Consider the following 22,186-nt stretch of genomic DNA (forward strand, 5'->3'; position numbering starts at 1 on the left):
GACCCTGTTAAAAAAAAAAAAAAAAAAAAAAAAAAAAAAAGTCTTCCCTAGTGTGTGGAATTGCCCCAGCACATGGTTTGGCCAGCCAAAAAAATAACTAGAACAACCACTATCATTTATTGAATGTTTACCATGAGCCAGTCATTGTGCTGAAACTTTTACAAACATTATTTTATGTCCCCGACGACAATCCCATGAAGCCCTGTATTACTGATGAGAAAGCTGAGGCCTTAAGAAGAATAATTTTCTCGAGGTTTTTTTTTTTTTTTTTTTTTTTGGACAGAGTCTTGCTCTGTCGCCCAGGCTGGAGTGCAGTGGCACGATCTCAGCTCACTGCAAGCTCCATCTCCCAGGTTCACGCCATTCTCCTGCCTCAGGCACGCGCCATCACGCTCTGCTAATTTTTTTTGTATTTTTAGTAGAGATGGGGTTTCACCATGTTAACCAGGATGGTCTTGATTTCCTGACCTCGTGATTTGCCCGCCTCGGCCTCCCAAAGTGCTGGGATTACAGACGTGAGCCGCGGCGCCCAGCCTCGAGGTCTTACAGCTAGTTGCAAAGCAGGTCTTTTACCAGCATGTGGTAAAGACTCTTGAGAGTAGGTTCCCCAGAGTGTACTAGGTTTGGAAGCACTTAATGACCTAAGTGAACAGAATATTTGAAAACATCTTGAGTCACTTTTTATATTCATCTTCTCCCTTTTTTTCTATTTAGGTATGTATGTGGTGTGAGTGTCCATAAAACTTACATATATGTGTATATACTCACATGTATGTGTATACACACTCTTGAATTATGAATTGTTTATTTGAGGAAGAAAAGCAGTTTGATACACATGACATTTTAATTTCTGAATAAATTTGGTAAGCAAGAGAGGGAGGACTATAGAAGGGTCACTTAGATAGTAATGTACATTCCTGCCATGGAACATTCCAAAATGAAATAAAGTTTGCATCATTCACATAAAATTTAGTGTGGATATAGCTGCTACCATGTGTCAGTGTGCTAGGTATTTTAGCTAGGTGATATAATATATGCTTCTCAGTTACTCTGGAAGGTAGGAAGGTCTCTGTTTTACACATAGGAGCATGGAGGCTGATAGAGCTTAACTTGTCCAAGGTGATCATGCAGCTCACTTGAGCCTAGCTGCTTTCTGCTGTACAGCACTACTCTGTTTTTAAATAGAGCCAAGTTAGTATCTTCCTTATTTTCTTTTCCCTTTTTTTTTTTTTTTTTGAGGCAGGGCCTTGTTTTTTCACACATGCTGAGGTGCAGTGGTGTGATCACAGCTCACTGTAGCCTCCACCTCCTGGGTTCAAGCTACCCTCTCACCTTAGCCTTTTGAGTAGCTGGGACCACAGACATGTGCCACCTTGCCCAGCGCTTCCCAATTTTTTTTTTTTTTTTTTTTTTTTTTTAAGACAGGGTCTCTGTTACCCAGGCTGCAGTGCAGTGGCACAGATCACAGTTCACTGCAGCTTCCTCCTTCCTGGGCTCAACCAATCCTCCTGCCTCAGCCTCCTCAGTAGCTAGGACTACAGGCATGTGCCACCATGCCCAGCTAATTTTTCTATTTTTGTAGAGACAAGGTGTCAGTGTGTTGCCAGGGCTGATCTTGAACTTAAGCAGTCCTTCTACCTTGGCCTCCCAAAGTGTTGGGATTACAGGCATGAGCCACCATGCTTGGCCCATGGAGGATTATATTGAAAGATTGATAGCATAACAGAATAAAAGGTGAAAATGCCCTTTTAAATCTCCTGCTCTGGCCTCTTCACCAAATCTCTTCCCTTTCCAGAAAGCTACTATTAACAGTTTGGTATATGCTATTCCAAACTTTGTGTGTATGCATAAACTTAAAGCATTAAACAAACAAAAAATTGGCTCACATTGTACATTTTATTTAGATCTTGCTTAGATTAACCTATGTGGTTCTTTTTGATGTTTTAAGGCATCTTATTATGATGTATCATAATTAGCCATTTTTTAATGATATGTATTAGGTTATCAGTTTTCTTACTCTTACAATATTTTATTGCATATGCCTTCTTGTACACATGTGACTGTATTTTAAGGAATGATTCCTTAAAGGAGAATTCCTAAATTGAAGCATACACTAAATTCCTTTCTTAGTGGTGGTTTAGAATAATAATTTCCTGACTATAATAGGCCAGCATTCGAACCTAACATAACCTAACATTCATAAAGTATTGTAGCGTATATCTGGGCTCTTCATACAGCTGTGGAAATCACACATCACCCTCAACAGCCTTGCTTAGGCTGACTTTGGTCTTTTTTGTGAGACACAACTGAGATATCAGTTAGTAATCTAATGATGCAGTCTTCCTGCCCCTCTCTCTGTGGGGAAAGATCAAGCCTCCTAGCAAAGTTAAGGGTTTTCGTTGCACAGATAGGTCCCTGGGTGTGTCCAGGGGCTCGATTCCTCAGGAGCTGTGGTCTATCTCACTTTGAACCCCATTTACCTACCCAAGAATCTGTAGTGCTCCTGAGCAGTGAGACCTGGGGGGTTGCTCACTCCTTCAGTCTTCTACTTATCAGTCCCGAGGACCCTTTTTCACTACAGATCTCCATGGCTTGCTCCTCACTTTAAGTCTTTGCTCAAATGTTGTGTTCTCTGACCACCCTACATAGAACCGCAATACCCTACCTTGATTCCTCTCTGCACTCCCATTTTGCTTTTCTAACATCTATATATTTTACTGAATGTGTCTTTGCTTACCTTCTGTAGTATGTAAGCTCAATGGTAGCAAGAGTCTTTTCTTCACTATATTTATTTTTTATGTTTTTTGAGGCAGAGCCTTGCTGTGTTACCCAGGCTAGAGGGCAGTGGTGCAATTTCAGCTCACTGCAACCTACATCACCCCCACCCCCCACCTGCATCCCTACTCAAGCAGTCCTCCCACCTCAGCCTCTTAAGTAGAGTAGCTGAGACCACAGGCATGCACCTCCACACCTGGCTATTTATTTTTATATTTAGCAGAGACGGGTCTTGTCATGTTGCCCAGGCTGGTCTTGAACTCCTGAGCTCAAGCATTCAGCCAACCCTGGCCTCCCAAAGTGCTGGGATTACAGGTGCACACCCGGCCCACTCTCTTTATTCTTAGTACCTGGCTTACAGCAGATGCTCAGGATACATTTGTTGGTTCTGTCAGTCAGTGAACAAACAAGTGAACTCAGGACCCCTCTTAGATTGATAGCCACCCAACAGCCCAACCTGTCTCCTTTTCTCCTGTTATCACTCTACACCAAAGAGCCCTAGGGGTGGGTGCTATTGGGTTGCAAGCAGGTTGAGCATCTTCACTGGGAGGGTCATGTGGGGAACTGCCATCAGGGACTCTTCAGATGCCTCTACAGAAGTGTTATGAAGAATAATGCCAACAGGAATACAATAGTGTTTTATTGATCACTTACTGTGTGCCAGCCCTGCAAGTCAAGAGAGAGAAAGTGTGAGCAGCAAAGGCAGGGTTAGAGCTAGCGATGCAGAGAAAAGAGAAAAAGGAGAAAGTGAGCGATAGTAAGTGGTGAGGGAGGGGAAGGGAGACTAGTGGGAATTGAGTTGGAGAATTGAGAAAACTTGCCTAGGGGGCCACTATTGCTGGTCAGAAGAGTGACACATGTTTGACCCTGAAAAGTAGATCTCTGCTAGTGTGAGTTTAACTAGAATATTTTAACATCCATGCTGCAATCTTTTGAGAGAGGAGAAAGAGTGGTAAATTATGTCTGCTAGTATGGAAACATGTAGTTAGCAAGTCAGCAATTTAAATTTCATGGAGAGGGAGATAAAAGACCTTATCGGGAGTAAGAATAGAGCTGTGAAGGACTATATTCAGTGTTTCAACCTCAGCCAAAGTTGTAACAGCCTCTCAAACAGAGGCAAGTTAAAATGATTACAAATTTAATGTGTGTTTCCATTTGTATCAAATGGTTTGTCAAATCTGTACTAAGATAATTTAGTAACATACCTTTCTTTGCCTTAAGGATGTTTGAAAAGTAAAACAAACTATTTAATGCAAGTTAGGATAAGTGTAGTCAATTTATAAATACTCGCTAGAGAGGGAAAAGGAAACAGCTGTAGACAGTGTTAACCATAAAGAGAGGTTGTTTCCAGAGTTACCCAAGATAGTACCAAGACTGCCTGCCCAGATTGGATAATAATTTTTCCCCCAAATCCAGTCTTGTTTTGAAAGAATGCTCAATAGTTGTTTTATTTGGGTTTTTGTTTGTTTTGTTTTGTTTTGTTTTGTTTTGATTAAGTACCTTTAATGAGTGGAAGTAAAATCTTAAGATTGATTGTTACTGGGACCCACTTTTCTTGTTAAGTGTTGCATTCTTATGTGAGAATGACCTGTTGATTTCCTTTCTCTTGCATAGTTGACACTCTTACCTTTTCTTCCTTTTAATTCTAGTGAGGATGCTGACACAACCTGTGACCTTAGGCAAATTACTTAAAACTAAGTCTACATTTCTTGGTTGTTTTTTTGTGTGTGTGTGTTTGAGTCTCCATTTTCTTAACTATAAAGTGGGATATTAGTATCTGCCTTGCAACTTTATTGTAATGTATTAATGAAATGCCATTTTTAAAAGGGCTTATTTATATTTAACACAATGCTTGGCACAAAGTAGGCACCAGGGGAATGGTATTTCCTTTTCTCCTCCCCCTCCTCCTCATGGTAAACTTGTGCACATTGTTTTCTTGCTGAAATGGCTTTGAGAAGCAGCCTCACAGTTAAAAGTGCAATTGGCCTTTGATATATACTAGATAGTTTGTTCATGCAACTTGGGAATTGGAGAACCATTTTCTAATTCAAATGAGAACTTGGAATTCTGTCTCCAATAAAGCTTCTTACAGGTCATGTGTATCCCTGAATTTACTCACAGGCTAATGTTCACAGGCTGCTCTTTGTTTCTCTTTCAGATGAACAGACTAGCCACTTTGCATTGACTGGAAACAATGGCATTTACAGAAAGAGTCAACAGCAGTGGCAACAGGTAAGCATAGAATCTATGATTCAAAGACATGCTGATATTTAATTTTATAATCTACTTTTCAATGAATAAGTTTGGTCTTTTTCAATTTTGCAACTTAAGAACTCATGGGTGCAAGAAAATGTTTGAAATTTTCAGTTTTCTCTACATGAAGTCAAACTTGTTGGACTGGCTACATATTTTCTTTTAAATCTAGCAATCGCTGAGTCTGTTAACTCATTTTTTTTTAAAATGTGGATGTTAATTTAAATGATTAAATCAGCATTCTAATGCTGTGTTCAAGATAACAAGATTGCACTGATTTGGGGAAAGCATACACATGTTCAGCCTGTGCTTGAAATAAATAAACAAATCCATCTCATCCTGAAAGCTGTGAAGGAGGGAATTCCTTCATATTTATATTTTGCCCCTTTCACATCTCTCCCTCCAACTCTGCACACACAATTTAGTGCCTTCTTGCATATAGTAATTGATCAGTGTTGATTGAGGGGATCATGTTAACATTTTGAAGCAGTTTTAAATAATAACTCATTTGACATTCAGAAAGAATTGTTATCACTGGTTAGTTTTTATTTAAAGTATTAGCTATTCAAAAATATAATTTTTTTTTTTTTTTTTTTTTTTTTTGAGATGGAGTCTCAGTCTGTTGCCCAGGCTGGAGTGCAGTGGTGTGACCTCAGTTCACTGCAGCCTCCACCTCCCAGGTTCAAGCGATTCTGCCTCAGCCTCGCAAATATCTGGGATTCACCATGTTGACCAGGCTGGTCTCTAACCCCTGACCTCAGGTGATCCCCCTGCCTCGGCCTCCCAAAGTGCTGGAATTACAGGCGTGAGCCTCTGTGCCACTCCAAAAACGTATTAAATTTTTTTAAATGTTACTACTACCCCTTGTAGTAACATTCTAGCAATTGCAGAGTTGTTTTTATTGTTACTTTTATCATAATTTCTATTTATTAATTATTATTATTATTTTTTTAAGACAAAGTTTCGCTCTTGTTGCCCGGGCTGGAGTGCAGTGCCATGATCTTGGCTCACTGCAACCTCCGCCTCCCGGGTTCAAGGGATTCCCCTGCCTCAGCCTCCCAATTAGCTGGGACTACAGGCGCATGCCCCCACACCTGGCTAATTTTTGGTAGAGACGGGGTTTCACCATGTTGGTAGGCTGGCCCCGAATTCCTAACCTCAGGTGATCCACCTGCCTTGGCCTCCCAAAGTGCTGGGATTACAGGCGTGAGCCACTGTGCCCAGCCATAATTTCTATTTATAATAGAATTCTTTTCCCCCTTCTTGCTACTGCATTTCACTAGTCTAAAAAATAAAAACATTATAAGAAATGTAGACTCAGACTTATTTATAATGCAACAGAATAGATGATGGTGCCTGCAATTGTGGACCATCCCAAATGTTCTCCTACTTCTCCCCCTTTCTGGTTCATTTAGGAAGTTATTCAATTCCTGGTCATCATTGTGGGGCTGCTAAACTTGGTTTACTCTCTCCCCTCACCAAAGGGAAGACAGTTAGTTGACCCCGGCTGCTGCAGTTCACATTCTGCTAGAGCCTGGGGGAAAGCTGTTGTCATTTGTCTTTAGGTTTATTCATAATGTTGGGTTTACACATACGTTTTACATTTTTATGTAGTTAAATGTCTTGTCCTTTATGGGTTCTGGCTTGATTGTGCTTAGAAAGGTCTTTCCTCCTCCAAGATTGTGAAAATAATGTCATGTGTTCTTTGCTGGCACTTGTACGATTTCATTTTTGCATTTAAATCAGAACTTGTAAGCTGGTGGACTGTGGGACAGATCTGGTCAACATATGGGTTTTGGTTGGCCTGTCACAGAATTCTGAAAGAAATTATCTGCCAGTGTTTTTTACATAACAATCTTCTATCTTCTCATGAAAAATTTAAGATTTAGCAACCCTGGGCTTGCATTGCCATATAGCAATGCTCAGACAGAATTGAATAGCTTCGCCTCTTTTAAGCAGAACACAGGCTTTCTAATTCAGAACATCCCAATTGGTGTGCCATCAAATGCTTTTCAGGTGTGCCACGATGTTGATTCCCCGCCCCCCAGCCTAAAGGTCAGCCAGAGCTCCTATCTGATTTCCTCCTGCAGACATCATCTGCTTTGTCCGTTTGCCCCAGAGACTTGATGTCACACACACACACAAAAAAAAGTTGAGAAAGCACTGACGCTTTTCAATTCGTTACAGTTCTCTGCACAGCCAGATTCACACATTTAGGTAGCTGCTTGACCCTCTTAACTTGCAACCCATTTTACATCTTTGACTTTTTAGTATTTTGATCCACATGTAGTTAACTTGAATATATATTGTACATTTCATATTAATAGGAAAAGGTAAAGATGGGGGATGTTAGGGAATTTTTTTTCTTTTTCTTTTCTTTCTTTTTTTTTTTTTTTTTTTTTGAGACGGAGTCTCGCTCTGTCACCAGGCTGAAGTGCAGTGGCACGATCTTGGCTCACTACAACCTCCACCTCCAGGTTCAAGCAATTCTCCTGCCTCAACCTCCTGAGTAGCTGGGACTACAGGCACACCATGCCCAGCTAATTTTTGTATTTTTAGTAGAGTCGGGTTTCACCGTGTTGGCCAGGATGGTCTCGATCTCTTGACCTCATGATCTGCCCGCCTTGGCCTCCCAAAGTGCTGGGATTACAGGCGTGGGCCACCACATCTGGCTGGGAACCTTTTTTTTTTTTTTTAAAGCAAAAAGCTAGACAATTGTTTCATCATTATTTATTAAATCACCAAGACTGTCTTTTCTCCACAGATACAAATGCTATGTCTAAATTTTATCACAGTCTTGGGTCTGTTGTTGGGCTGTCTTTTGCTCCATTGATGTGTCTTTTGGCAACTGTGGCATATTGTTTCACTGTATCTTTATATGTCATAATATTGAGGCAGATTCTTTGTAATTCTTGTTTTTAGAATTTTCATAGCTATTCATTCTCATGCTTCTCAGTGTATTCTGAAGTCATTCATCATTTTCTAGAAAATTTATGATTGGCATTTTGATTGGAATCCCTTGGAATTCATCAGTTAGAGTTGACTACTGTAGGCTATTAAAACGTCTTCCTATAAGAATGTAGAGATATCAGACTGGTGAAAATTTAAGGAGCTGAAGAAATTTTAAATTTTAATTGTAAGATTTTCGTGGAGGTGATTTTTCAAAAAGGTTTAGTTATTGATGTTGGTTCCTGTGTTATTTCTGGTAGATGAATCAATTATAGTAGGTAAAAGTATTATCATTGGCATGATTAAAAAGATGTTTTAGCTTAAAACCTAAATGATGGGTTGATAGGTGCAGCAAGCCACCACGGCATGTGTATACAACCTGCATGTTCTGCACATGTATGTAACAAACCTGCATGTTCTGCACATGTATCCCAGGACTTAAAAAAAAAAACAAAAAAAACTTTTTTTTTTGTTTTTTTTTTTTTTTTGAGATGGAGTCTCACTCTATCGCTCAGGCTGGAGTGCAGTGGCGTGATCTTGGCCCCTCTGCCTCCCGGGTTCAGGCGTTTCTCCTGCCTCAGCCTCCTGAGTAGCTGGCACTACAGGCACCCACCACCACGCCCGGCTACTTTTTGTATTTTTAAATTTTTATTTATTTATTTATTTATTTATTTATTTATTTATTTATTTATTTTCAGTAGAGATGTGGTTTCACCATATTGTCCAGGCTGGTCTCAAACTCCTGACCTTGTGTTCCCCCCACCCCCACCACCCACCCCCGCCTTCAGCCTCCCAAAGTGCTAGGATTACAGGCGTGAGCCATGGCGCCCAGCAAAAAGAAAAAAGATACTTTATATTCTATTACATATTTTTTTTGTTTTGCTAGTTATTAAGTTTGGATGGGTAACTGCCCCTTATAGTAACATTCTAGCAATTACAGAGCTGTTTTTATTATTTGTTACTTTTATCATAATTTCTAGCTCCTCACCTCCTCAATATGCTCCTTTTAATTTTAGTACCTAGTACAAGTGGTAAGTTTGGGGATATCCTTTAAAAAGCTCTATTTTTAATACACACCAGTAGCTCACTTGTTTAAATGTTTAATCATGATAGGTATTTAATCTTTTATTTGCCCAGAAAAAAACATTAAATTCATGTGGAACTGGTCCAGGACTAGGATATATTTGCAAAGGAAACAGATGTGTATTGAGTACGCAGCTCTAATCATTCAAACTAAATTGAAGTCTGAACGTGAACCCTTACTTTGCTCAGGGCTATCAAAAGTCATAAGCGTGGACAGAATATTAATGTAATGTGCAAAGACAATGTTTTAGTTCTTACAAATAATAAGCTTATTCTGTGACTTCCAGATTTATCGGCACTTGACACTGTTGAATTTGAGCTCACTTATATTTCTTCACCTTCCTTCTGTCCCCCTTTTTAATAGTTCTTTCTAAAAATTGTTATTGGAGTCTAACAGACTGAAAAAGGCAGACATTATTAGTACAGTTTAGTGCATTTTCTTTTCTTTTTTCTTTTTTTTTGAGACGGAGTTTTGCTCTTGTCGCCCAGGCTGGAATGCAATGGCGCGATCTCAGCTCGCTGGAACCTCCATCTCCTGGGTTCAAGCGATTCTCCTGCTTCAGCCTCCCAAGTAGCTGGCGCACCACCACGCCCAGCTAATTTTTGTATGTTTTTAGTAGAGACGGGGTTTCACCATGTTGGCCAGGCTGGGCTCAAACTCCTGACCTTAGGTGATCTACCTGCCTCGGCCTCTCAAAGTGCTGGGATTACAGGCGTGAGCCACCGCGCCTGGCCTAGTTCAGTGCATTTTCATAAAGTGAACACGCTTGTGTAACAGATCAAGACCAGCTGTCTAGAACTCCTCTCCTTTTCCCTTTCAGCTACTACCTCCCTTAAAAGTCATCACTGTTCTGACTTGTAACACCCTGCATTTGTTTTGTCTGCTTTTCAATTTGATTTAAATATAATCATACAGCATATACTCCTTTATAAAGTTTCCATTCATTTTGATGTTTGTATTAGTTGACCTTCAAACACTGTGAGGTTTAGGGGTAAAAAATCTACATGACTTTTGGCTCCCTAAAAGCTTAACTACTAATTAGCCTACAGTTGACTGGAAGCCTTATGAATAACATAAACAGCTGATTAACACGTATTTTGATATGTATTAAGTACTGTATTCTTACAATAAAGTAAGCTAGAGAAAAGAAAATGTTATTAAAATCATGGCTAGGCATGGTGGCTCATGCCTGTAATCCCAGCGCTTTGAGAGGCTGAGGTGGGCAGACTGCTTGAGTCCAGGAATTCATTCGAGACCAGCCTGGGCAACGTGGTTAAACCCTGTCTCTACAAAAAATACAAAAATTAGCCACCTGTAGTCCTAGCTACTGACAGGGGTCTGGGTGGGGTAAAGGCCTGAGGTGGGAGGATTGCTTGAGCCTGGGAGGTCAAGGCTGTGGTGAGCCAAGATTGCACCACTGCACTCCAGCCTGGGTGACAGAGCAAGACTCTGTCTCAAAAAAATCTTAAGATAAAATGTATTTACTGTTCATTAAGTGGAAGTGGATCATCATAAAGATCTTCATTCTCATCCTCTTTATGCTGAGTGAAAGAGGAAAGTCTTCATGTCTCTGAAGCAGAAGAAAATCCACGTCAGTGGACTTGTGCAGTTCAAGCCCATGCTGTATTTTTATTTCTTCTGTTCAATATATTTAAATATCTTTATCATATATTTTATATTAGTATATTACTTATGTAATCACTTTACCTTTTACATTCTTTTCCCATCAACTTCTCATGGTCTAAGATGATAATGTAATTATCCTTACTTTTTGTTCCACCTCGTGACTGTCATCTACCCTCCAGCTATTCTTTCTGCTTTTGGTTTTAAATTATCCAGATTTCCAGATTAATAGCATATTTTATTTTATGATTATTTGTGCCCTTGCGAGCTTTGTCTTTAAAATGACAATAAAAGTGGAAAAACCAATAAGCATTATTTACATTATTTTGATTGAGAAGGAAAATCGTGTCTAGGATTTTATTTCTCCTCCAACGTCAACTCAAATACCACTTGAACAGAATGTTCATATTGATTAGGACTAATGAACTATCATTAACTGAATAAATTGTTCAAATTAATGTCAAATTTTAAATTGCTTCATCTTTGAATAGTGCTTTTGCTTTGCTTGGGCTTTCTAATTTCTTTTTCCTTATTGAAAGAGAGAATGTGCCTTTTTGCCATTTCACTAACATGTTCCCCTTCTTACTCTTTTGTATCAACTGCTTGAAATGTCTCATTTTCTCCTTGGAATCTTGAAACTAAAATTAATTTTTACAAAGTGTGTGCTAAATTACATTCTTCTGAAATTGGGCCCAGGTAACTGAAGCCAGAGAGTAAAGTTGGGATATATTCTGGGAAATTTTTTTACTTGAGGACGGGGGAAAACATGTTAAAGTAAACCATAAGAATGAAGTAAATGTCATTTCAGGCTATACCACCAAATGGGTGGGACATGATTTTATTGTCTTCTGCCATTCAGAGTGGGTACTGAAGTGTTTTAGGAGATTTGCTGAGATGCTTTTCAGTTTTTGGGAAGATTTGAAGGATTGGATTTTGTGAACCTTGCATCATATAGGATGGAATACTGTAGCCCCTGGAAGCTCTCCTTTTCGAGTTTGAATTGATGTTTAACTCTCCTAATTGAGAAGAATTCTCAATTATTGAGGAAGCTACAAGGTGTTCAACAGATTAACACCTGTTATATGGACAGATCTTCTTTGTGCAAGTAAGTCAAGGACCAAACTTCTAGATGCTTACTAGAGAGTTTAATGGCTGTAGGCTATGTTTTCCTGAAATAGTGATTGGCCTGGGCATTGTAAATAGCGCACACCTGGAATTGTGAAATGAGGAAATAAGGTTTCCTGCATTTTCAAGTGAACTAGTTTCTGGCCTGATTTACAAGTGCAATAATATTTCTTATACAAAACACCTTGTTTTCCCTCATTTTAGAAAATGATTGCTAACTGATGAGTATGTGTCATTGTCGTATGTAGTTTAAGATGAGTCACTCAGTTTGATGGGTTTAGAAGAGTTTAGATTCAGACTTACCTGAGAACTGAGGAAATATTTTTTTGGAATTAGTTATTTCCCAAAAGGAAAGCTAAATTTTGCATATAAGAAGACACTGTTACATAGTATTTACTCTTCTACAAGTGGCATAGTCATCTTAGAAAACAACAGAAGTAACTTTATTGAGGTGTAATTTACATGCTATTTTAAGTATACAGTTTAATTTTTAGTAACTTTACTGAGTTGTGCAACCATTACTACAATCCAGCTTTAGAATATTTTCATCTAGATGGAACTACCTGTTTACAGTTAATCCCATTTTCATTCCCAGCCCCAGGTAACTATTAATCCTCAATAATTTTGCCTATTCTGGACATTTTATATAAGTGCAATCATACAATATGTTAATTTTTGTGACTGGCTTCTTAGGATAAAGTTTTCAAGATTCATCCATATTACAGCATGTATCAGTTTTTCAGTCCTTTTTATTGCTAAATAATATTCCATTGCATAGATGTGCCATCTTTGTACTATTCATCAGTTAATGGACATTTAGGTAGTATCCACTTTTTTGTTTTTATGAACAATGTTCCACATATGTTTTTATTTCTTTTGGGCAGATGTTTAGGAGAGGAATTGCTTGCCTCTAAGGTAGGTTTCTGTTTGGAGTCATCTTTATTTTAAGCTCACAAGCCATTGTGCCTGGGGTCAGTTTTGTTTATTTGCATGTACTTTTTCTCTGTCTTTAGCCCTGAACTCCCTGCTAAGGCTGAGAGTTGGAGGAGAATGAATTAATATTAATAATTATTTTGTGCCTTCAGTATAGTGGACACTAGTACAGGCATTTGGCATTATATCATTTTAGGTGCTAAACTTGGTCCAGGTGGTAGATAAGATGAACACTGAGTTGAATTGCTGGGGATAACATTGTCTTTGTAAGGATACTAATTTTATACTGTCTTGATGTGGGAAAGAACCATTTTTCTTTCTGGAGGCCTTCCATTATAACAGTACTTTTCTTCTGAAGCCATAGTAGTCAGCCTACTTTAGGAAGAAGAGAATTTCAGTTCCAGTTTCTCCTGTTTTGCAGAAGCTGGGGAACCATTATTTCAAAATCTGAGTCATGTTTTCTATGCTCTGTAAGGTATTCATATCAGTAGCCTAATTTTACTGGAGAAAGCAAAAGCCTGGAGAGACCTTCATAGCTGAGTATGTGAATCAGACTGTGGGGAATGCTGGGGCAACTAGTTCATTTTTGGTTGGAAATTTTTTTTTCTTTTTTCTTGAGATGGAATCTCACTCTGTTGCCCAGGCTGGAGTGCAGTGTTGTGATCTCCGCTCACTGCAACCTCTGCCTCTTGGGTTCAAGCAATTCTCCTGCCCCAGCCTCCGAAGTATCTGGGACTACAGGTGCATGCCACCACACCTGGCTAATTTTTTATTTTTAATAGAGACAGGGTTTCACCATGTTGGCCAGGCTGGTCTCAAACTCCTGACCTCAGGTGATCCTCCCACTTCAGCCTCCCAAAGTGCTGGGATTACAGGCATGAGCCACCATGCCCAGCCCTGAGCCACTGCGCCTAGCCTGATTTTGCCATACTTAAAAAAACAAACAACTATCCTTTTTCCTCTTTTTCTTTGCTGAACTATTTTAAAGCAAATTCCATTTCACTTCTTCATACTTTATGTGCATCTCTAAAAATATATGGACATTTCCCTACATAAATACATACCAGTCTCACACCTAATAAAATTAACATCTTGGATTCGTCTAATACCTAGGCTATCTCCCAACTCTCTTTCTTTTTCTTTTCTTTTTTTCCTTTTTTTTTTTTTTTTTTTGAAACAGAGTTTCACTCCTGTTGCCCAAGCTGGAGTGCGGTGGTGCCATCTGGGCTCACTGCAACTTCCACCTCTCAGGTTCAAGTGATTCTTCGCCTCAGCCTCCCGAGTAGCTGAGATTACAGGTGCACATCACCATGCCTGGCTAATTTTTTGTGTTTTTAGTAGAAACGGGGTTTCACCATGTTAGCCAGGCTGGTCTCAAACTCCTGACCTCAAGTGATCTGCCCACCTCAGCCTCCCACAGTGCTGGGATTACAGGCGTGAGTCACCGTGCCCGGCCCCAAACTTTCTAGATTGTTTTAAAATGTCTTTTAAAATTGTTTTTAGCCGGGTGCGGTGGCTCATGCCTGTAATTCCAGCATTTTGGGAGGACACGGTGGGTAAATCACCTGAGGGTCAGGAGTTCGAGACCAGCCTGACCTACATGGTGAAACCCCGTCTCTACTGAAAATAAAAAATTAGCTGGGTGTGGTGGTAGGTGCCTGTAGTCCCAGCTACTCAGGACGCTGAGGCAGGCAAACCACTTCAACCCAGGAGGCAGAGGTTGCAGTGAGCCGAGATTGTGCCACTGCACTCCAGCCTGGGAGACAGAGTAAGACTCTGTCTCAAAAAAATAAAATAAAATAAAAAATAATAAAGCTGTCTTCATCTTGATTCAGGGAAACCAAAGTTCACGTATTGCATTAGGTTTTGTTTCTTGAGTCTTAATCTAGAGCAACATTTACTCTATTTACTTGTGGGGTGGGAGCATTTACTAGTTAAGGAAACAGTTGAATGTATGTCCTACTTCTTGGATTTGTTTGTTTCCTATTAATGCGTTTAACTTGTTTCAATATAGCAGTAGTTCTCAACGGAGGACAATTTTGTCTCCCTCTCTTCCAGGGGACATTTGACAATGTCTAGAGAGATTTTTAGTCATCACAATCTAGTGAGTAGAGGCCAGGGCTGCTATTAAACATCTACAATGCACAGAACAGCCTCCACCACAAATAATTTCCTGGTTTCTAATGTCAATAGTGCTGAGATTGAGAAACTGTCAGCCTATCCCATGTATTTCCTGAAGAATGGAAGTTAGCACTAAAAGCTTGGTTAGAGTCAAGATAACTCTTTTTGCTTAAAATAGTTAAATTGCCCAGGAGTGCCGGTATTCTGTTTTGATCTGGGTGTTGGTTACAAGAGTATATCATTTTGTGAAAATTTATATGTGAGCTCTACACTTTAAAAAATGTGTGTTATTTTTAATTTTAAAAGTTTACATTAAAAAAAGAAACCTCTTTATTGTGTTGGGTCCCTTCCTCTTTTTGTCTACTACGTCACACTTCTTAAATAGTTGAATAAATCTTTAAAGCCTCACTCCCTTTTAAAGTTCCTTAATACTCATTTTTTTTTTTTTCCAATGTGAGAGACTGGTAGAGATGGGGGAAAAAATGGGTGCCTTTTGAACTCATTGTTGGGATGGTTGAGTGTCTGTTAGGGAAGTCAGAGTGCTGGTACTTTCCTTGCTCTGCAGAAAATTGCAGAGTTGCCCTAAGGGAGGGACACCTAAACGATAAGTAATGTTAGGCCACTTGGGTTTTCTGTAAAGCTGAAAGGAGAAAGTCATTCCAGATGGGATGGTTTGAAAGCAGAGATTGGCTTTCATGAGCTGTGGAATTTGGGAAAGGGGCATTCTGGGCTGAAAGAACCAGGGAAGGTAAGGAATGCATTAGGGGTGTGCTGGGAACCTTTTCTTGAGCGATGTCTTAAAGCCAGCTTCTCTTCTCTGTCTCTGATAAATAATTGGAAGGAAAGGCAATGAATTTTTTTCTGACAGTTGGTTCTAACTGGGGGCCAGGGCCTCGTTTGCAAATGAAAGGACTGCTGTTGGAGTAGTTGAAATCACAATGGGCCCTGACTCTTTTCACATCAAAGTGTAAAAGAATCTCCAGGGGTGATAAATGGGGGCTGCTGGACTCATTACTTGTAAACAAAGCTGAGGGATGACCTCTACATTTTTTTTTAATTAAAGGAAAACAGGGTTTCCTAGTGGTGAGCATGGGGCTGCTCTTCGTTTGAATTTTGACTGTTCACACTGGAAAAGATCTTTTTTAAGGTTACAAGGGAGCTGCCACTGTTACCCAGGATTTACCCTGAATCTCAAACACTACTGGAAAAATGCTGTGCCTAGGACGGCCCAGCAGGTATCCTGCATGTGTTGAGAATTGAAGTGCAGTGGGTTCCGCTGCGTTGTTACAGTAAAGTGGAACAGGGCAGAATTTCTGAGTGCTGCTCCTCTCAGGAGACTGAGGGCTCCTTTACTCCTTTTCCCACCCAACATCAGGAGGAAAACTCCTTCATTCCTGTGCAGTGTAGAAAAAGGTCCGTTTTTAAGTAAATTCTTAGCTCTTTGTAAAAGAAGTCCAAAGGCAGTGGTTTTAGAGTTTAAAGATAGTATTTCTTTATATTTGTGTAGTTACAAGGCTTTGAATATGATCAAAACCTTTAACCAAAACTAAAGTATGTGCATACTTTATGGTGTTGAAAGCAATGCTACTAAAAATAGTACAACATTTTATGGGATTAAGATTGCAAATTGCTGCCTAAATTCAGCTTGCAGTTAAGGCCTACCTTCAGTAAACTCTCGTTGTGTAGTCAGCTCCCCACCAAGCTTATCTCTTGCTGTTTTTCCACTTGGCTCCTCTGTTGCAGTCAGTCCAAGCCCTAACCAGATTTTAAACAACTGGAGGTCAGAGACCGCCCTTTGTAACCTGAGTGGAACTGGTAAGGCACTGGGCACCCAAGAATTCTAATGTGTTTACTGACTTTCCACATGTTTAGTAATCACCTTCTGAGCCTATCTTCCAAGCAAGTTGTAAGACTTGAGAAAAGAGCAGAGGTCACAGCTGGCAAGGAGCACAGCACCCCTGGATGGTTGACAGAGACAAGCTATCCTCCAGATGAAATGTTTCCAACTACAGATGAGAGTATTGAAGGCCTTCCATTCCCCTTTGATATCAGAATGGTGAGAATGTGGGAGACACCACCAGTTAACCCTGCCTTCATGAGTACAGATACCCACGAAAATGTTTAATAAGCGCAGTGACCAGACGAGACCTGTGCTAAGTATTTGATAGGCATGCTTTCAATCTCGTAACTCCCTATGAGGTTACGTTTTACAGATGAAAAAGGGAAAAGAAAGATACTCATCAGTGGCTAGCTTCCTTCCATCACCGAACCCTCAAGTCCCTGTTCCCTTTTTGTCTTTGTAGAAGCTGGTGACAGGGATATACTTTCTGAGCTCTGGTTTAAAACTCTGAGTTTTGGGCCACAGATCCCCTCTAGCTGACTCTTCTTTTCTGACATGAATGAGATAAAAAGTTGTTCCTGGGAGATAGTTTCAGCATGGCTACAGTAGTCAGAGAAACGTGCATCTTTTCCAGTGAAGGAACAAAGCTGATTTCTTTGCACTGGGGCATAGTGGGGGTGTGGGAAGGGGGGGGCTGGGTGATGGGATAGGGGTCACTACTGAGTCGTATGGCAGGAAAAAGATGAAAAGATTAGCTACCAAAAAAAAAAAAGTAAGGAATGGAGGTGGTTCCCATCCTAAATTAGAATCTCCCCAGTTTGCCTCTCAGAGCCCTTTTCATCGCCGCGGTGAGATGATGTGTGCTCTCTCAGAGCACTTTGTGGTCTGTTACAGCATTGCACAGATGTCAGGTGGCTGCCCTGTTAATAAATCAACCTCTCAACGGTTAGAAGTTGTAGCAGTTCTTGTTTTAGATTATCTTTCTACATCCGGCAGAGGCTTACTGTCCCCCGCAGAGCACTTGGTAAACGAGATATGAAATTGTCCTTTAAGAATGGAGGTTTAATTTTCCAGTAGGACAGAGTATTCAGTAAATGAGAGTGGAGACTATATTTTATTTGTCTAAAATATATGTTTTTAAAAATGTGTTCCTCAATAGCTGGTAAAGGACAAAGCCAGGGAGTTGAGAGCAAAGGGTATACACGAGCTGAGATAGGAGGATATTTGGAAAAGTTATTGTTTCTTTTTTTTTTTTCTGTCTCATGTCCTCAACCTGGAGTAGTGACTCTGGTGAGTAGAACACTTCTTACAGGCTCACTGGGACCCTGCCACTAAATTTTCACCTGGAGAGGCAGCCTAATTAAGAGAGAGTTTGCTTTGAAATCAGTTAGATCTGGGTTTGAATTGTATCCCCATGAGACAGGTAATGCTGGGCAATTTTCTTAACCTCTCCAAACTCTAGTTCTCTCATTTGTTTTTTTTTTTTTTGTTTTTTTTTTTTTGAGACGGAGTCTTGCTTTGTCGCCCAGGCTGGAGTGCAGTGGCGCGATCTCGGCTCACTGCAAGCTCCACCTCCCGGGTTCACGCCATTCTCCTGCCTCAGCCTCCCGAGTAGCTGGGACTACAGGCGCCCACTACCACGCCCGGCTAATTTTTTGTATTTTTAGTAGAGACGGGGTTTCACCGTGTTAGCCAGGATGTTCTCGATCTCCCGATCTCGTGATCCGCCTGCCTCGGCCTCCCAAAGTGCTGGGATTACAGGCGTGAGCCACCGCGCCCGGCTAGTTCTCTCATTTGTAAAATAAGGATAGTAATGAGGACTAAATATATACATTTATTTAAAGCCCATGGAGTGCTTGGTACTCAATAGACATTTGATAAATATTAATTTTCTTCCCTTTCTGTTGACTTGCCTTTGATAATTTCAGCATTTAGGGTGTGGAGAATTTGAACTTCATGATGTTCATAGAACACCTGAGGTTTAAAAGTTTGGGTTCCATTGGGCAATATAGGGAAAGCAGCCTTCCCATGCTCTGAGACCCAACTCTGAAGCATTGTCTGGGACCAGCGCCTGGCACTGTATGTGAACTGTGTAATCACGTGTTCCTGCCAACTGTGGGTTCAAGTGATGATGAGTCTGATTTTTGTTACTCTGGAACTTATATTATTAAGAGTTTGGGTAATTTGAAATGGTAGGTGACACTATGAATTAATTTCTCAATAAAATTCTCGTTTCATATTTCATACTAAAATATTACTTTAAGATATAGTTTAGGATACACATGAAGATAAGTAGGCCAAGCACGGTGGCTTATGCCTGTAAAACTCAGCACTTTGAGAGGCTGAGGTGGGTGGATCACTTGAGGCCAGGAGTTCGAGACCAGCCTGGGCAACATGGTGAAACATCATCTCTTCGGGAAATACAAAAATTAGCCAGGCGTGCTGGCATGCACCTGTAATCCCAGCTACTTGAGAGGCTGAGGCACGAGAATTGCTCGAACCTGGGAGGCAGAGGTTACAGTGAGCTAAGATCACACTACTGTACTCCAGCCTGGGTGACAGAGTGAGACTCCATCTCAAAAAAAAAAAAAAAAAAAAGCATAGATAACTATGTGTAAAGAAACTAGGTATTCATTTAATAATACTTTTTATCCTTTTAGGTTAAGTAAATAGAAATCATATATTTCCTTCAGGTTAGTTTGATTTTGAATGGAAGTTCTCTGTTCTTAATCCAATATTCATTCATTCATCAAAGACTTTGTGGGGAGCCTTTGATGTCAAAAGTGTCAACTAGGAACTAGGGAGAGGGGATGGGAAGAAAAACTGGTACCATGGGGGAGGGAAGGAACTGGGATGGATGGAGGTAGATTAGTCCACAGGGAGTTCACATTAGCGCTTGCGTTCAGGTTACTATGTGTAGGTTACTATATGCATCTACTCTTTTTCATCTAATGCTTTAAACTTTTTAAAAAGCTTATTCCTAGTCCAGTATCATATTTTAACCTTATAAAGATCTTATAGGGTAGGTCAGGCAGATAGTTCCATTTGAAGTTTAAAGGGGTTAAGTGGTTTGCCAGTGATCTCAGGGTTAATAATGAAACTGTTTTCTCAACCTGGAATGAGTTTTCTCTCCCTTTCCCAGCTCCTCAGTCTATTGATATCTTAGTCATCCTTTAAGGTTCAGCTGAAATACCACCTTTTCATTTTTTTTTTTTTTTTTTGAGACAGTGTCTCACTCTGTTGTCCAGGCTGGAGTGCAGCGTTGCACAATCACGGTTCACTAGAGCCTCAATCTCCTGGGCTCAAGCGATCTTCCCACCTTGGCCTCCCAAATACTATGATTACAGGTGTGAGTCACCATGACTAGACTGTTTTTTTTTTTTTTTTTAAGTACAATTTTTTTGTAGACCTGGGATCTCACCATGTTGCCCAAGCTGGTTCTGAACTCCTGGCCTCAAGCAGTCCTCCTGCCTCGGCCTCCCAAAGTGCTGGGATTACAGGCATGAACCACCATGCCTGGGTTGTTCTTTTGGTTTTTTTTTTGAGATGGAGTCTCGCCCCGTCACCAGGCTAGGGTGCAATGGTGTGATCTTGGCTCACTGCAATCTCTGCCTCCCGGATTCAAGCCATTCTCCTGCCTCAGTCTCCCGAGTAGCTGGGATTGCAGGTGTGCACCACCACATCCAGCTAATTTTTTTTATTTTTAGTAGAGATGGGGTGTTGGCCAGGATGGGCTCAATCTCCTGACCTCATGATCCGCCTGCCTTGGCCTCCCAAAGTGCTGGGATTATAGGTGTGAGCCACCTCACCCAGCCGCCTGGGTTTTTTTTTTTTTTTTGAGATGGAGTTTCACTCTTGTTGCCCTGGCTGGAGTGCAGTGGTGCAACCTCTGCTCACCACAACCTCCACCTCCTGGGTTCAAGCAATTCTCCTGCCTCAGCTCCTGAGTAGCTGGGATTACAGGCATGCGCCACTATGCCCGGCTAATTTTGTATTTTTAGTAGAGACAGGGTTTCTCCATGTTGGTCAGGCTGGTCTCGAATTCCTGAGCTCAGGTGATCCACCTGCCTCAGCCTCCCAAAGTGCTGGGATTACAGGCCTGAGCCACTGCGCCCAGCTGTTATATACATCCTTCTCATTATTCCTGTATCATAGCTTACTATTTTTAAATATTAAATTTCTGTTTGCATTATTGTATGGTTTCTCTTTCCTGATTAGACACAGACTAATAAAACATTTAGTAATTATTTTCCTCCATCTCATATATCCGTCTGAGTCGTAAACATCTTTCATACCAAAGACCTATTTAATCCTTCAGCACTATCTCTGTGTTTTGCAAATAACCAGCAATTAATAAGTGATTTGAGTTTGCCGCTATTGGAGTTATTGTTGCTGTCATAGAGAGATGGAGGAGTGCTGATGTGGAGGGTGGTTATAATGGGTATTTATTGACCTTTCTTAGAAAAACAACCCAAAGTTCTTACTCTGTTACTAATGGGTTAACTTAGCGTTGCTGTGAAAGTCTGTAACTGTTAAGACAATTATGCATTGTTGACTCAAGTGTTGAAAACTACATTTTAAGGCATCTATATAAAGTCTTCAGAATTATGTAAACAGTGATTTACTGCTACCTATTTGTCTTCATTGACCTTTTAAAAACAAATTCCTTGCAAGTACAAGCGAGCCTTAGAGCCAGTGCTGCCTACAGGTTACCTGTATTTCACTTTTCGGCTAATTTGTCAATGTTTTCTCACAGCAGTGTTTTTGTCTGTTTTAACCAGGGTGTTTTGGATTAATGTTCAGTTTCTACACACACTTGCTAAGCCTTTTCTCTTATCCACCTATTAGCAAAAGGGAAGTGAAGAGTATAGCCTGTAGAGGGAACTCCCCCTCTTCGTTTTGCATTCTAAGTCTATATCTAGGAAAGCATTGTAGCCAAAAAACCCAGGAGTATTGTCTGTATTTTGAAGATATTTGCTCCAAGATGGCTCACAGAAAAAAAAAACTGATAGTATCATTATTAGGCTAATGGGCATTTTTGACTCCTTAAGAGTTACTTGGCTCAGTCAGTCTGCTGGTTGAGGCTTTGGATTTGCTGATTGCAGCCCATGGGTATTTGCATACGCCTTCCCTTCTCCCAAGGCCTTTCTCCCCCATCAGTGCTTGTCATTGCTGAATTCATTGCACCCCTGTCCCTCACACCCACTCACATGACCTTCTCATACTAATGCCTTTTCACACTTGAGCAAGGTTTCTCCTTAATGAAGACAAGATGCATTAAACTTCCCAATTCAGAAAATTGGAGGGTAATGATATGTATGAAATAAAGTAGTTTCTTTTTAAGAGAACTCAGAGCTGACATCCATTGATTCAGGGAATGAATGTGGTTTTTGGTGTGCTGTATTCTCCCCTCTTCCCCAGGGTGGTAGTTTCTTTTTTTTGTTTTTTTTTTAAGTTCTGGGATACGTGCAAGGTGGTAGTTT

At 40.4% G+C, this 22,186-nt stretch overlaps 1 protein-coding gene across 5 annotated transcripts in view; it reads left to right on the forward strand.

The window, feature by feature from the left end:
• Positions 1–22,186, forward strand: part of AFF1 (ALF transcription elongation factor 1) — a 204,555-nt gene that overhangs the window by 9,211 nt on the left and 173,158 nt on the right. For all 5 annotated transcript variants that reach the window (XM_004039081.5, XM_019025474.4, XM_055384615.2 and 2 more), the window contains exon 2: positions 4,934–5,007. In XM_004039081.5, the coding sequence (XP_004039129.4) occupies positions 4,970–5,007 (38 nt within the window). In that variant the 5' untranslated portion in view covers positions 4,934–4,969. The remainder of the gene's footprint in view (positions 1–4,933; positions 5,008–22,186) is intronic.

Source organism: Gorilla gorilla, chromosome 3, assembly GCF_029281585.2.
Source record: "Gorilla gorilla gorilla isolate KB3781 chromosome 3, NHGRI_mGorGor1-v2.1_pri, whole genome shotgun sequence".
Classification (NCBI taxonomy): Eukaryota; Metazoa; Chordata; class Mammalia; order Primates; family Hominidae; genus Gorilla; species Gorilla gorilla.